This window comes from Perca fluviatilis, chromosome 20 (genome assembly GCF_010015445.1).
Source record: "Perca fluviatilis chromosome 20, GENO_Pfluv_1.0, whole genome shotgun sequence".
Taxonomy (NCBI): Eukaryota; Metazoa; Chordata; class Actinopteri; order Perciformes; family Percidae; genus Perca; species Perca fluviatilis.
Genome location: NC_053131.1, coordinates 17,077,153 through 17,092,609, shown reverse-complemented (window position 1 = coordinate 17,092,609; position 15,457 = coordinate 17,077,153). Strand labels below are relative to the sequence as shown.

Sequence of the window (15,457 nt, the reverse complement as noted above, 5' to 3'; positions counted from 1 at the left end):
GGAGGTAAAAATTAAGACAGCCAAGAACACGCCGACACAGCCCTGTCCAGAGAAGCCAACTCCGAGCCCCCTGCCCTCTCGCTTCACACTCTCTTCCTCACACCACCTTCCCATCATCCCTCACTTTCCTCTTACAAACACGTGCACACCCTCCTGCACGAACACAAGCAGGCAATCACTCGCACACCAACCTCTGCTGTGGGTATTTCTCCCATGGAGCAATTGGCAGAGGTCCAGGTGGTGCCAGGCTGGCTCATTACACTGTGCCTAGCCCAGCGTTCCCCCCCCTGCCAGCCCAGCGCCCACACCCCATTCTGCCAGAATTACCCCACCTAACACGGAGAAAGAACTGGCTGAATACCCTCACTACGCTGCCTCACTACACCAGCGAAAGAAAGAACAGAGGACGACAGAAAAAAACAAGCAGGGAGGGTGACTGACTGAGTTTACAAAAGAAGAAAAACAGGCTGAATATGGGCAAAGGATTTATGAAAAGGATTTTTTTCTCAACTTGGATGAGATATGGGCGTAATTTCTTTTGTGCGGCTTTGTTTTTCGAGGATATCTGAAAAGCGCAGTGCAGGCTATACAGTACAGCAGGACTGAAGCGGAGTACTTTGGTCACCTTTTGTTGCTTTTAGCATGGTGGTTGTAGGCGGCTGGACCAGAACCAAAACATCGGACCCTGCCACTCTGCTTGTATCATGGTTACCATCAGTCAAGGGCACAACAATCTATCTGTTGCTTAGCAGATAATAACGTCCAGTTTGAATGGTTTCGGATGGTATTTAGTCTTTGTTACCCTTCGATTCTACCCGTGGTCCTGTGTTTCTCACCCGTAAAACTGAAGTCCAAGCGCTGCTGCCCCCTCATGCAGAGACCTGGGAGAGGTACTATCCCTGGGTGCCAAAACTGGTGAAGGAAAGGTCGAATTCCAGGCTGCTCTGTTTATTTCCTTCCAAAAATCCTTTCCCTCTCTCTCTCTCTCTCTCTCTCTCTCTCCCTCTCTTCCCTCCCTCTCACTATTCCTCTTCCTAGCTTCACACAGGTTGGCAGAGAGTCAGGCACGAGTCGTCGGAGGAGGCTGAAGCTTTATAGTGGTGCCAACTACCCTCGACTGTATGGGAGGATGGGTAGGGGCGAGAAGAGTGGGGCAAAGGAGGGGAGGAAAGGGGAGGAAAGAGGCAAGGCTGGTGGGAGGTGGTCAATCTTTAAAAACACTAAGAGGTAAGTTAAAAAAAAAAAAAAGGCTGCTGCTGTGGCCTAAAAACAATCAACCAGCCTCGGTAATGAGAGTCTTGCGTACATTGAAAGCTGCCTCTGCTCAAGGAGGGAACACTGAAGAGTACAACTTTGAAGCCATCCATGCATTCCATACATACTGTTTCCTAGCAACGAAAACAGTTGCTATGGAGAAGACTACTGTACCTACTATAGCACTGGCTCCATTATCCCCTTCCAGCAAGATGGAGGAACATCCTGTAGGGGCCTGCACAATTATCTTTACTCAAACACTGATGAAGAACATAAGGGGATGACATCCACCTGGACAGCACAAGTTAATAAATGCATCTTTTTCTTTCTTTTTTTTAACTACATAGTAAAGGGAATATCATACTAAAAACTAAATGTAACTTTACACTCTCCCTCTGCAGATACTGTATACCAGAGCAAATGTTATGTTCTATAGCGCTTATACTCTTCAGTGGCACAGTGGGCTTGAGTCAATCCCAGCATGCATTGGGCAAGATGCAAGATAATGCATTCTCCAATTCACCTAACTGTCTGTGGTATGGAAACCGGAGCTCCTAAAAGAAAAACCCATACAGACACAATACAAGCTACAAGCTCCAGATTTCAGGTTGGGTCAGAACACAGGACGTCCTTGTGCTGAGGCAACAAGCCTAATCAGTAAGACACAGCGTTGCCCATGAGCAAATCTCTCATTTATCTACTGTTTGTATACTTCATTTGCATGCTTTCTTACATATTTCTCTTCCCCTCTGAGCTTATTAAAAAAGCCAAAAAAGCAAGGGCATCTGGAGACAGCAGAGATGGGAAAACAACAGAGCAATAATGACAGAAATATATCTTCGCCATGAACCTGCTTTGAAGAGTTATAGTGAAGCATGTAACAGAGATTGATTTTGGTCAGCTGACCTTCCCCCATCCTGTTTGGAAGAAATATTGGCAGTCTATTCTGCACCGACTCAAAATAATAGCTACTGTGCCCCTACCATGTAGCAATCTGCCATTGGATCGTTGTCGCCAAGGTCACAGAGTACATTATAGAGAGTGGAGCGAGCGAGGGAACGCAGGACACCGGGACGTCTGAACAAGGAACAAGGAGCTTCTTTAAAGAGGCTGGAGGGGTACAAGCAACTTTCAAAATTAGTGATCTTCATCGTAGAGAGAGGGCAAATGTGTGCACTCTCTCACACACACACACACACAAGACTGGGACAGCACAGGGCATATGTGAAGACAGTGCTTGCAATCACTAAATTATACACACACACACACACACACACACGAGAATAGCCCCGTCCCCACCTAAGCTGCCCCCCCCACAGTGAAAGGGGAGGAACAGATTTCCGCCATGCGGTGTTTCCGAGCTGCTTCAACAGACGGAGCAGGAACTTACGACGGGGCGGAGCCTTCATGCGCATAATGCCCAGATGGGCCCCTGGACGCTACGGCACCGCTTCCTCTTTTGCACTGACACCCAGCTCCCACAATGCACTTTTCGGACGCCTCAGTCTGAGTAAGTGAAGTCGGGGGCCAGGTTCAAATCGCACCATGTTTTGTGTTTGTCACATACTCCGACAAGCGCTTCTGTCCCAAAATAGGACGAGGACAAGCTAAATGAAAAGGTGAAAAGCGGAAATGATTCAATACTACATCACAATAATGGATACAATTATGAATAGGATGCAAAAGAAGGTGTACATGTTCACATGCACTGAAACCAAGAAAATGGGAATAAAATCTTCACGTTAGACATCATATTTCCTGTGAGCAGAAATGTGTCTCAGACAGTGCTGAGAAGTTGATCCATACAGATTAGTTTTAGCCTTGATTTAATCATAAACTATATGTAACACAATCCCACCATACATCCCAACAGGCTTTTGATACCTCTTCAGATTTCATTACTGTCCACATCACAAATACCAAACAGGCTAAGAAGTATAGCAGCAAATGTACCTTGGGCATTCATGGTTTAAAAAGGTATGTAGGTAAGTATGCTAGATTAGGTTCCCATAGCCATAACTCAAAGGAAGAAATCACTACATATCTGGGAAGTAAACTGTGTGAAAACATTCTGCCGAGACTCGCAACAATGTATGTGCTAGTCTGATAATAATATAGACTTTTTTCACATTTTAAGACAACAGTAGTACAAAGAATATATTAACCCAAATATGTGCTGGCGGATGTCCCGCAGTCAGCCCCTATGTGTTGCTTAGACTGACTTCTCTTTATAAAGAGTCCTAAGACCTCACAAATGGTACAACATACTGCACTGTAAACCTACATCGATAAGTTAATTTAAAAAAATATTATACTTTTTTGGCTTATTCAACTTTTTCTAAAAGTATTTTGTGATAACAGACATACAGTGGCTTGCAAAAGTATTAGTAGGTGTGAAAATGAAGACCATTGAGCAGTCTTAAAAAAAAGTTGGAAATAAAATAGGCCTAATAGACATGCACAAATTGGGAAATGGCTAGAAAATAATGTCCAAGTTTGTGAAGCTGCATCATAACACCCAGGCAGTATGCAGACAAGGTCGTCCCTCAAAACTCAGCATCCGAGTAAGGCTGGTTACACACTGCCTGCGTGGCGTGAGCGTGGCGTTTCTGTTGAGTGTCAGCTGCATGGCGGCTGCGTGGATTTTTCTATGTCTTTACACACCAGAAACGTGTCTGACGCGGCGCTGCTGCTGCTAGCCTTGTCTGGACACATGTAGGTTTCCCATTGATAAAATTAAATGCCATGTTAAACATAAATATATACGGATTTGATTACAGCAAAGACAACGTCGGCAGTACTGACGGCAAAATAGGCTACAGAATATTTTGTTCTGTATGATATGTATTGATTTTTTTTTTATTTATATCTGCATTTATATCAAAACCTAAAGACTTTCAAACATCAACATGTCATTTATTAATATGTATTCGTGTCTAAATGACATATAAAAATCTTTTCCTATTCTATTTTGCCTGGAAACACTTCCAACACGCTTGCGTATCCGTGAAAAATAGGCTTTGGTTCTATTTCTAGCATGCACGCGTTTTCGGCGCGTTTTCGGCGCGGCTCGAGACGTGCGTGTCACGCAGGCAGTGTGTAAGCTCTAACCTGTTAACATGGGAGCCGAAATAAAAACGGACACGCCACGCAGCTGACATGCTCACGCGACACATCCAGTGTGTAACCGGCCTAAGAAGGAGACTTGTGAGGAAAGCCACCAAAAATCCAACACTCAATTTGAAGGAGCTCCAGAGTTCAGTGACAGAGTGAAGATGCACCATATCAGGCGCTTTGCATAAAACTGGCCTGGCCCTTTTGGAGGGCGACTACAGAGAAGCAATAACTCAAGAAAAAAAACACATCAAAGCAAGAAGCATGAGAGTGACCGAGCTGAGATGTGGAATGGGAGGAAGGTTTTGTGGCCAGATGAGACCAAGATAGAGGTTTTTGGCACTATGTGTGGTGCAAACACAATACTGCCCATGCCTCAAAAAACACCATGCCCACAGTGAAGTATTGTGGGGTCAACATCCATCTGGGGTGATGCTTTTCCTTAGCAGGGACTGGCCATCTTGTTAGAATTGAGGAAGATACTGCAAGAGAACCTGCTTCAGTCTGCTAAAAAACTGAGTGGTTTAAAAACTAAATAGATTAAAGTTCTACAATGGCTGGATCATATCAATCTGATTTGCATAATAATAAAAAAAGAATGGAAATGTTCTCAAGGACTCCCAATTAAAACCATTAAACAGACATCCTGGACCCTTTCTGCAGAATGGAGACACAAAAAAGTGAAAAGCTGTGGTAAAATATTAGCCATATCAAGCTCAGACTCAAATTCTAACATACACTTTGCAGAGAAAGCAGGAGTAGATGCCCTCAAGTAGGGCTGGGCAATATATCGATATTATATTGATATCGTGATATGAGACTAGAAATCGTCTTAGATTTTGGTTATTGTAATATTGTGATATGGTAAGTTGTGTTTTCCTGGTTTTAAAGGCTGCATTACAGTAAAGTGATGTTATGTTCTGACCTTACCGGACTGTTGTAACTGTTCTATTATTTGCCTTTACCCACTTAGTCATTACTGATGATTAATTATCAAAACTCTCATTGTGTAAATATTTTGCGAATGCACCAATAGTCAACACTACAATATTGTTGTGGTATCGATATCGAGTTATTTGGTCAAAAATATCGTGATATTTGATTTTCTCCATATCGCCCAGCCTTACCCTCAAGCCATGAAGCCATACAGAACACTTATACAATAATACACACACAGAAAGTATGTAGCCCACAGTATATGCAATGTGCCTACAGTAGGCTTTTTGTGTGTGTGTGTGTCTCTGTGTGTGTGTCTGTGTGTGTGTGTGTGTGTGTGTGTGTGTGTGTATAACTGTGTATGTGTGTGTGTGTGTTTGTGGTAGGCTATGTCTATCATACTTCTATTTTATTCAAATACCTGTCTTACATCAATACCAAGTGAACAATAGCAGTTGTGAGCGCTTCAACAGTTTACCAGGTGTCAGCTCTGAACAACTTCATCATTTTGGATACAACTTGTCCCCGCGTGTTATTTACCTGTCACGACCATTTTCTCCTCTCTTCCTTTCAGAGCGCGGTCTCTGGTTGGCAGCTGGGTCTTATCTGCCATTGAGTCAGCAGCAGCGAGCGACACAGAAACTAGAAGGAGCCAAACGGTTTGTGTTTGTGACATGGATGTCAATGATAATAACACCGTTTTTTTAGAACAACTGTGAAAATGGCAGAGTCTTCCGGGATGCCTCATAGGCATAGCGACACTCTTTTGCGTTTTACGGCCGGGACGGGAGAGCAGAGAGGGAGAGGGAGGGGTGGAGAGACGGCGGCGAAAACGCCACCAATATGAATATTCATCGTGCGTGGGCAACGTCGTGCACTGCATATTAACTAATCAAGGGGTTAATATGACTTTGGCACAAAAGCCTACGTGTGCGGGAACGTTATTAAATTTAAATAAATTGCGACGACGTTCCGCATGCAAATTAGCTCACGCCAATTATCAGCTCTCATTCGGTGGGAGGTGCTTTGGGTAGATCAGGTTGGAGTATGGATGTATGGATGAGTAGGTCTGCCTTTGTGGTTCATTTTACATCAAGGAATGCGTGTGTGGGATTAAGCCTGATGAATAACAGCTTCAAGAGTCCACTGTTAATAGCCTACAAAATGGCCCAGCATGTGTTACACAAATGTTAAAAAAAAAACAAATCAGCATAATCTGTCTGTGTATGATAGCTGTCACTCAACACTGAGCAAATGTTTCTTTAAGAGCATATAGAAAGAGAGATTGAATTGCATTGACCATTTAAAACTATTCCATAAGTGATTGTATTAAACTATTCTGGTGATTCTGTATATGTCTTGATATTATGTCTATTGTTGTTGTGTATTTGTATTTAGTATATTATGTTGATATGTGCCTTTATGTATATTGTTGTCTCTATGTACAGTATGTTACTCCTACATGTCTATCTATTGAACATATAGAGAGTTAACACCTACCAAAGTCAAATTCCTTGTGTATTTAAGTATACTTGGCCAATAAATCTGATTCTGATTCTGAAATCTGATTCTGATAAATGTACATTTGTCTCCACACTACTCAATGCTGGGTCTCTTTATCTTTTTTATTTTTGGTAACTTAAACCTGAACCTTAAAAAAGTATTTATTGTGATATCATATGTAGGCTAGCTACACCTGCATGGTGGGGTATGGCAAAATGGTATAAAAGACACATTTATCATGTTTAGAGACGCTTTCTATTTTCTGCTCTTTACATATGATTATCAGGTTGGTTAGGTCGTATGTATCTGTTAACAAATAAAAGCATCAGCTAAAATGATATGTAACAAATGCCAAACTTATAAAACGTAATCACCTTAATAAGTAATATAGTTGTCTTCGAGTTACTTGGTCAGTCAATGGTATCTTTAATAAAGGCATACTAACAACATTGAGGTCAAAATCCACATACATGCTGCCATCTTCGCTTTATTTAGATGTGCAAATTGATGCCTAAAGTCTTCAAGCAAGTCATAGCATTCATCTTGACAACTCTGCAACACTGAAAGTTGATGTCCGGGATGTGTCTCAGTGATCTAAAGCTGGATATGCTCTACATTCAGTTATAGATGGAGCCAAACCAGTAATGTGATAGCAATGAGGGTGATTCTTTCCGTGTGGGAACTTCTTGTGCATGCTCTGAACCAGCCAGTTTACCAGTAACAAAGAATCCGGTGCATTGTTCCTATCCTGCAAGCCAGAATAACTTCAGACCCTGCTGCAATACCCCCTTTCCCCCCTCTGTCTTCCTCTCTCTTTTCCTTTCTCTCTCTCTTATCTGCTAGGGAAATGAAGCTCAATCACCTGCGGAGGAGCTGAGGGCGGCACAGGGGACTTTGCAATGCAAATGCCAGGTAATTACCCGAAAGCTAGGAGAGTGGAAGCACACTGATGAAAATAGAGCAGGCAGAGAAAGAGAGAGAGCGAGAGAGAGAGAGAGTGAGAGAGAGAAAGAGATGAACCAAACACTGGGTTCACATGCCTGTTGATGCAGGATGATTGGGGTGTTTTTGGGGAGTGTGGGGATGTAGGAAGAAGAAAGGGGAGAGGGGAGGAGGGGACAAAAAGGTGATGAGAGGCACAGGGATGGATAGGAACCACGTACATACATACAGAGAGCCCACGTTGTGTGTGTTAATTTTCTCTCTGTGTGTGCCTGTGAATGTATGTGTGCGTTCCTTTAACAAATGATCAATACATTTAGTATTTTCCCAAGTCTGTGACGGAGGACTTTCAATTCAGAAGACTATCTGTAATGAAACCAGTTGTTTTGTGTGAGTGCGATAGCAGTTTGAGTAGAAGCGTGTGTGTGTGTGTACACTTGCATGCATAAGTGTTTGCGCATGGGTGCTTGTGCGCACATAGGCATGGGTGCCTGTGTGCACCATTGTGTGCGTGCTCTCTAATGGGCACTTGTGTATGTAGTGTATGTTTGTGCATGTGGTGGGTGATTGCATGTGTGTGTGTGTGTGTGTGTGTGTTGTAGCGAAGGATTTAGTGAGTATGCCAGCTTGCAGCTGTTTGATTGTCAGTGAGTGAGAGTGAAGAGATGTGCAGATGTGAGTATCAAAGAGATTATGAAATGACCTGGAAATAAACACTGCAGTAGATTTGAACCGGGTATCGTGGCATGTTAAGCCCTCTGTGTGTTGAGAGGTGGCTGGAAAGCTGTATGGTTATGTTCGTTTAGACCGTTAAATGGAATTCTTTTAATGAGACAAAATGCTTATTTGCAATTCAATACAGGACTCTAGCGTTTGTTTGTTTGATTGTTTGTGTTTATGGAAGATAATAACAAGCAAAAGTGTGACTCACAAGCAGTTTGCACCTTGACTCAATAGCTGCCTCTGATTAACATCTGAACAGAACAGGAGCCAGCCAACCAGAAAACTGTTTTGGCGATTTAGTGTAATTGTGGCTTTGCTAAAGTCTCACTTCGCCTAATTAGAATAATAAATCATGCCGCCTCGTTGTTTTCAAAGGGCCCTCCATCGTCTCGCCGAAGCAGGTGGGATTGTGGGATGGTGTGAAAAAACAAAGGGTTTGATTGCTCGGCTGAAGCCACAGTCAGTTAAAAGCAATGTGGTGCTCTCCGGGGATTCATATTCAAAACTGAGCCATATCAATTCATAGACCTGAGTAGATGAAGCCAACTTGACAAATTTTGATTCATATGCTGGCCCATGCTTGACTTCACTTGACATAAATCACTTGGCTCATTGGAAAATGGAGAGAGAAGATGGGGGTTGTTTGAATGACATGGAAGGCTAAGGGTAGATTGCATGGTGGTACCTTTCCAAGATGGTTGTTGTGTCTTTCAGTTGCTTTCTCCAGGGAGGTAAATACACATCTGATATGTTATTCCAGGTGACCATGTAATATAACATCATCTCTCTCATTTCAATGAACTTTACTGAAACAAAATACAAAATCAATGTCAATAAACCTAATTGTAGTCATAAAGAACATTAGACAAGTCACATTCAATAATTAATTATAACAGTTGTAACAAATGGGGCTTCAATTTGTGATTATTTTCATTATCAATTAATCTGCAGATTGTTATCTAGATTAATCTGTGAATTGTGTCACTACAGTTTCCAGAGCCCAAGGTGACATCTTCAGATGTCTTATTTTTTTGTCTGACTAACACAAATATTCAGTTTACTATCCTAGTAGACCAAAGAAATCAACAAATATTCACATTTGAGAAGCTGGAAGTGATGGTGTTTTGGTCTTTTTGCTTTAAAATTGACATCAAAAAATCAATGGACTAATCGATTAATCCTTTTAAACTCTAGTAACCTCAATATCTGTCTTATCTTATGATCATGGAAATGTATACCATGTGGTAGCAAAACAGAAAATATTGGTCTTAATCATAAATATTCACAGTCATGGCCGATGACTGTAAACTTGATTCTTTTAACTGTGAGAACTTTCCTCAGTAAAGGAGGAAGAGCATCTCTTTCTCAGCCATTTTCTATTTAACAGTGATTACAAAATGTACTCCTGTTGGGGCAGCCATTTCTTTTTGTGTATTCCTCTCATTTGATGGTAGCTGAGTCTATTCTCGGGCGGGAATGGATGTGCCTCTGCTTCTGAAGAGATAGTCTGCCAATTTGTAGTCTGTCTTTAGAGCGGTGTAGCATATCGTTTTACTGTGAGTTTTGGATTTGTTATTTCAGTGGTTCAAATAATTACATTTAATTTGTTCAGTGATTTTGGTTCATTGTACAATGTTTACAGTGTGAGGGATGATTATGTTGTAAATATGGAGAAAACTCATGCAACTATGGGCTTTATAAAGTATTGCAGGGATTGTTAGGGGCTAGATTTTAAGTTTAATAGCTCCTTTTCAATAGAAGAATAATAGTTCTGCTATAATTGTTTGGAACTCTTTCTCATGAACCCATGACCTCTTCAGACTATTATATTGGATTAGATTATATTGGATCCCTTTAATAAAATGTAATAAACTCACTAAGTCCTACTTTTCAGCTGCAGTTATGTTGTTGGGGACATTACAATTTTTTTTGTAAGACCTAATTGTGTCTAATTTAATCAAATGTCAGAAACATTTTCTTTTGAGCATTCAATTTCAGACCAAATTTTTCTACAGACGTTCTGAAGATGTTGTAAGGCAGAGGCGGAAGAAGTATTTAGATAATTTACTGAGGTAAAAGTAGCAAAGCCACACTGTGAAACAACTCCACTAAATGTACTTACGTGAAGTAAGAGCACTCATTATGCAGAATTGCCCCTATCAGTGTTATAGTATTATATTATTGGATCATTATTATTGACTCATTAACATGTAAGCATTCATTTCACGTTTTATTTGGTCAAGGTGGGGCACATTTTAACAGATTTATATACTATTGAGTAGTTTAACCTATAACAATGCAGTATATTTTATAAACTGATTATATGTTTTGAATGTACAATCTTACTCTGAAAAGTAACTAGTAACTATATAGCTGTCAAATGAAGTATTCCCCTCTAAAATGTAGTGGTGTAGAAGTACAAAGTTGCATTAAGATGAAACTGTTCAAATAAATTAAGTAAAGGTACAGTACTTGAGTAAATGTACTTAGTTACTTTCCACTACTGACAAAAGGTTGTATTCTTTGTATTCATTTTATAGTATTCACTCTTTCTCTGACTTTTCTCTAGTTGTCCTTCCAAATCAAAATTCATCATCATTCCCCATCTGCACATTAGTTGTTGCATTTTTATAACTTTCAGGATGGCACGTAAAGCTTTTATATCATATCACATGCAAATACGGTAGCGGGAGAGGAATGAGATGAACACAGAAAAAACAAGATGAGATTTGAGCGAGCTGAGTGCAGCAATATAATGCCAGTCCACTTCCTCTCCCTCTCGCTCTGGCGTTCCACCCGTGCTAAGAGTGGCTGGGCTAAGCCACTCTTGCCCTACATACAGCCTAAACAGCAGATTACTGACTGTCCCTCTAATCCCATGCACCAGAGCATGTGCCACTGTCACCATGCACCAACCACCCAATCACCCTGCAGCCACCGTCACAGTGCCTGCTGTTCTGCTAGCTGTGCAACCCCCACCCCGATCCCTAACCTTCTTCCCTCTTTCTGTTTTTGGTCAGTCTTTTCGGATTTAAGGTTTTATTTCAGAATAAGGCACGCTGGAAGTTAAGATATTGAAATACTTGACTCCACTCACATCTCTTTCTCCCTCTGTCTCTCTCTCTCTGTCTTCCCTAGCAACACCCTGTCCCATCCTCATCCTCCCAGTGCCCCCCCCTCCCAGTTTTAACCTCCTCATGACCACCTGGCATGGGATAGCTTCCTCCAGTCCCTCAGCCTCACCTAAACCACCAGGCCTGAGATTAGGGTTAATCTGGACCTTGTGTCATCCTGTATCTATTCACTACCCCCACAGCCCCATTCTTCCCTCCCTCCTCTTTACCAAAGAGGATTTGGTTTGAAATCCTTTATTGTGAACCCCCGCTCCCCTTGCAGTGTCTTTCTGCCTGCTGCCAACTGCAACTTTTCCTCCCGCACCACATCCTCAGCCAATCCTTAAACAGATACTGATAGAACCTGTCCCCAAGCTATGTTGGTTAAGAGTTGTGAGCAAAGGATTTCTGCATTGTCTTTCTTTTTAGAATAAATTTGGAATTAGGCAAGCACATGCACTATGCTAAAATGAAATGCTTGCTTGTATGTGTGTGCATATGAGCATGGTGTAATACATCACTATACTGTACTTTGATGTGTGTGCATACACTTTAAAGACTTGCCATAATGGTGTGCATACAATAGTGTATGTGTGCATTATTGTACAAGTCTAGAAAAATCATACTTCGTTGTCTCAATCACCCAACCCCCAGTGCATTGAGCCAGGCGTGCTCTCCCGCTCCTCTCACCCCGAGGACAGAGTGAAGGCACGGAGGCCCGAGTTGGATGAAGAGACTTCCCAATGGGGCAGAGAGCAAAGATGCGTAGACAATGAAGACAAAAAGCGACAAAGATACAAAAGTGCTAAAGCCCCTTTTCATTTTTTTGTCTCCGAAATAAATGGCAAATTCTCCCTCAAGCAAAGTCTCCTTTCTTGAGTTGAAAAGCCAGCAAAAAGCATTTGGCAGACAGAAACTGGTAGAATGGAGAGTAAGAGGTAGCGAGGCAGCGAGGGATGTAGGCCAGCAATAAAGTGTCTTATCGTAAGGGGCAGAGAGAAAGACCCTTGAGCATGAGAACCTGCATGAGTTGGGCGCTTTAATGAGAAAGCGGCATGGAGGATCCGTTGAAATGATCACAAGATGCTGAGCTTATAATGTTAATGTCAAATTCCTTTGGCAATCATAATCAGCCAATTTGTTGAGCACTGTTTAATTTGTTCCGATTACACAGATAGTCTGTTCGCTTATTAAAAAGTCTGAGTACATGTAACATAATGATTATTTATAGGGTTCACTCATATGATTCCCAGCCAGCCAGAGGTTCCACATGGCTCCAAGACACACACACACACACACACATACACACACACACACACACACACACACACACACACACACACACACACACACACACACACACACACACACACACACACACACACACACACACACACACACACACTGCTTGGTGACATTATCGTTCATGTAGCAAACCTTCATGCATAGAGGTAGGGCGGGATGCTAAAGATCTTCTGAAATGGATTAGGAATATGGAATCCCAGTAGCAAAACTAGCAGCGAGATGCAGGAGCGACTGGTAGAGCGAGAGTGACTGATTAAATGCGAGAGAGCGGCATAACATGCTGAGAACGGAAAAAGTCAGAGAGTGAGGGGAGAAACGAAGAATGTTCAAAGTGATTGTGCAAGAGTGCAAAATGTCCACAGAGAGCAAGAAAGAGAGAGCGAGCGATGTAGTTAATGGATGTAAATTAATTGCTGTCATGTGGATTCTGATCCCAATAAATCAGGGTCAGTGTGGTCTCCGGTGCCATCACTGCATGGTTGGGAAAAGGCAGGAGGGAGCCTCGAGCTGATCGACACACACTCACACACACACATATATACATATGCACAAATACATACACACATACTGTTATTCACATAAAAAATTGCACAAGGAACATCACATTTTTTGTTCAACTGTTGAACAAAAAATGTGAGGTTCCTCGTGCAATTTTTTATCAGATGGAACTTTGTGCATGAATGTGTGCAAATGTAATGTGTATTCTGAAATAAAATGATATCTGTGCAACCAGAAAAAAGTTGTGTAATACATGAAATGACATGTAAATAAATGAACAGCAATATAAAATAAAAGTCACCGCAGCACTCCTAACCCATCGTATAATCTGCCTACATGTGATATTTTGGATCCAGCATGCTGCGCCATAAGATCCCCTTCTATTAAAAATGCACCTCAAATCCAAACAGAATACCGAATGCCAACCAGCGCAGCCCTACCTGGGTTATAAATGCAATGTGGTCGAATGAATTAGCCATGCTTATTACTGAAAATTACCACTGTGCTTTCTGCTTAACTAGGCTGCAAAATTGATTTACCTTGTTTCCCTATGACCATCACAAAGACATCCTGTTATTTTGAGGGCTGTGGGTATTATTGTTTGTTAATCAGAAAATATGTGAACCATGTATTTTAATTACAAATCATACAACAGCAATTTAAAAAAAACAAAAGCCTTTAAATAAAAAAAACAAAAGCCTTTAAATAAAAAAACGTTGTCCACACATTAAAAGAAGCTGCCAAGCTGCAACAACACATAATTCGGGGGGGAAACAAAACTGTCAATGCTGATGTTAACGCTTCCGTATTTTTTAAAGCATTCATTACACTTTACAGTACAGTATGCCCCATATTATATACACCATGTTTTCTTTGATACTGTATGCCCCAAAGCAAATCACTCATGTTCAAACAATAATATCTGAACATGACAGAAATGGTGCAAAATGGGAAGTAGGTCACATAGCAATTTATTTGACAAAAAGGGATGGGGGTGGGGAACTGGGGCATGGAGTATGCAGAGGCAGCAGCAAAAATGGAAGATTTTTGGGAACGCAGATCAGATTGTGCGTGTTTGTGTGTGTGTGTGTATGAGTGAGAGAGAGAGAGCTTAAATTCAACCTGGAAGTAAAGTTACAAGCTCATTCAAGAACTGCTTGGTCATTGAGGAATTGAAAAAAAATGTCTTCTTGCTGACACATGACTTGTGTATACCTACATTTTTTGGTATTAAGTAAATATTACAAACACACACACACACACACACACACAAACACACACACACATCAGAGGCTCCATTGCCCCCACTGAAATTGAAACTGATATTGTGATCACTGGACCATATCAGCACATCTGACACAGAGAGTGTGAGCAGCATTGATCAGCTGTCAATGAACTGCCCAGCTACCCCCAACCCCTGGCAAAACCACACACACACACACACACACACACACACACACACACACACACACACACACACACACACACACACACACACACACACACACACACACAGTGTGATCTGTGTGTATCGCCACTGATATTTACAAAGTAAATACCCCAAATCCACATAACCTACTGTAAATACATGTATTCCCATGCACAGACCTCCACACACTCGTAAGCTCTCTGGCTTCCTCCTGATCCTGTTTAAATCCCGTCATCACTGAACATTACTGCTGTATGATTTGCAAGTGCACAAAGGCCACATACCTCTGTATTCTCCACTGACCTACAGCGCTAAATGCTACAATGTATCAGTTGTACAGTTAGACATAGTGCTGATGCAGAGACTCCTTCAGTTGGCTGCAGGTTCACCTACCTCTAGGCCAGAACTGATGTGGGATTGCTGAAATATTGAGATATGTTAATTTTTCGGTTAAAAATAAAAGCTTTCAATAAAAATGCTATGTAGTGTTTTACATACAAATAAATTCTGATGATAGGTGGTGATTGCAAATTTTAGGATAAAAATACAAACATTTGTTAGCACATGTCCTGGAATAAACATTGAATGGAGTTCAATGTTTATTCCAGGACATGTGCTAACAAGTATTCAACTGATGCAA

General features: G+C 41.5%; 1 protein-coding gene across 7 annotated transcripts in view; it reads right to left on the bottom strand.

Annotated features, from left to right (window-relative positions):
- si:ch1073-358c10.1 (peptide methionine sulfoxide reductase MsrA 1) overlaps positions 1-6,097 on the bottom strand; it is a 38,401-nt gene extending 32,304 nt beyond the window's left edge. For 2 of the 7 annotated variants that reach the window (XR_005637363.1, XR_005637364.1), the window contains exon 1: positions 5,845-6,097. Coding sequence is in view for 5 of the 7 variants with exons in the window: in XM_039785997.1 (XP_039641931.1) it covers positions 5,845-6,058 (214 nt within the window). In the remaining 2 variants the exon portion in view is untranslated. Of the gene's footprint in view, positions 1-625; positions 795-836; positions 1,143-5,844 lie in introns of those variants that run through there. The other 5 variants (XM_039785995.1, XM_039785996.1, XM_039785997.1 and 2 more) reach the window with 4 other exon arrangements.
- Between the last annotated feature and the right edge of the window lie 9,360 nt (positions 6,098-15,457).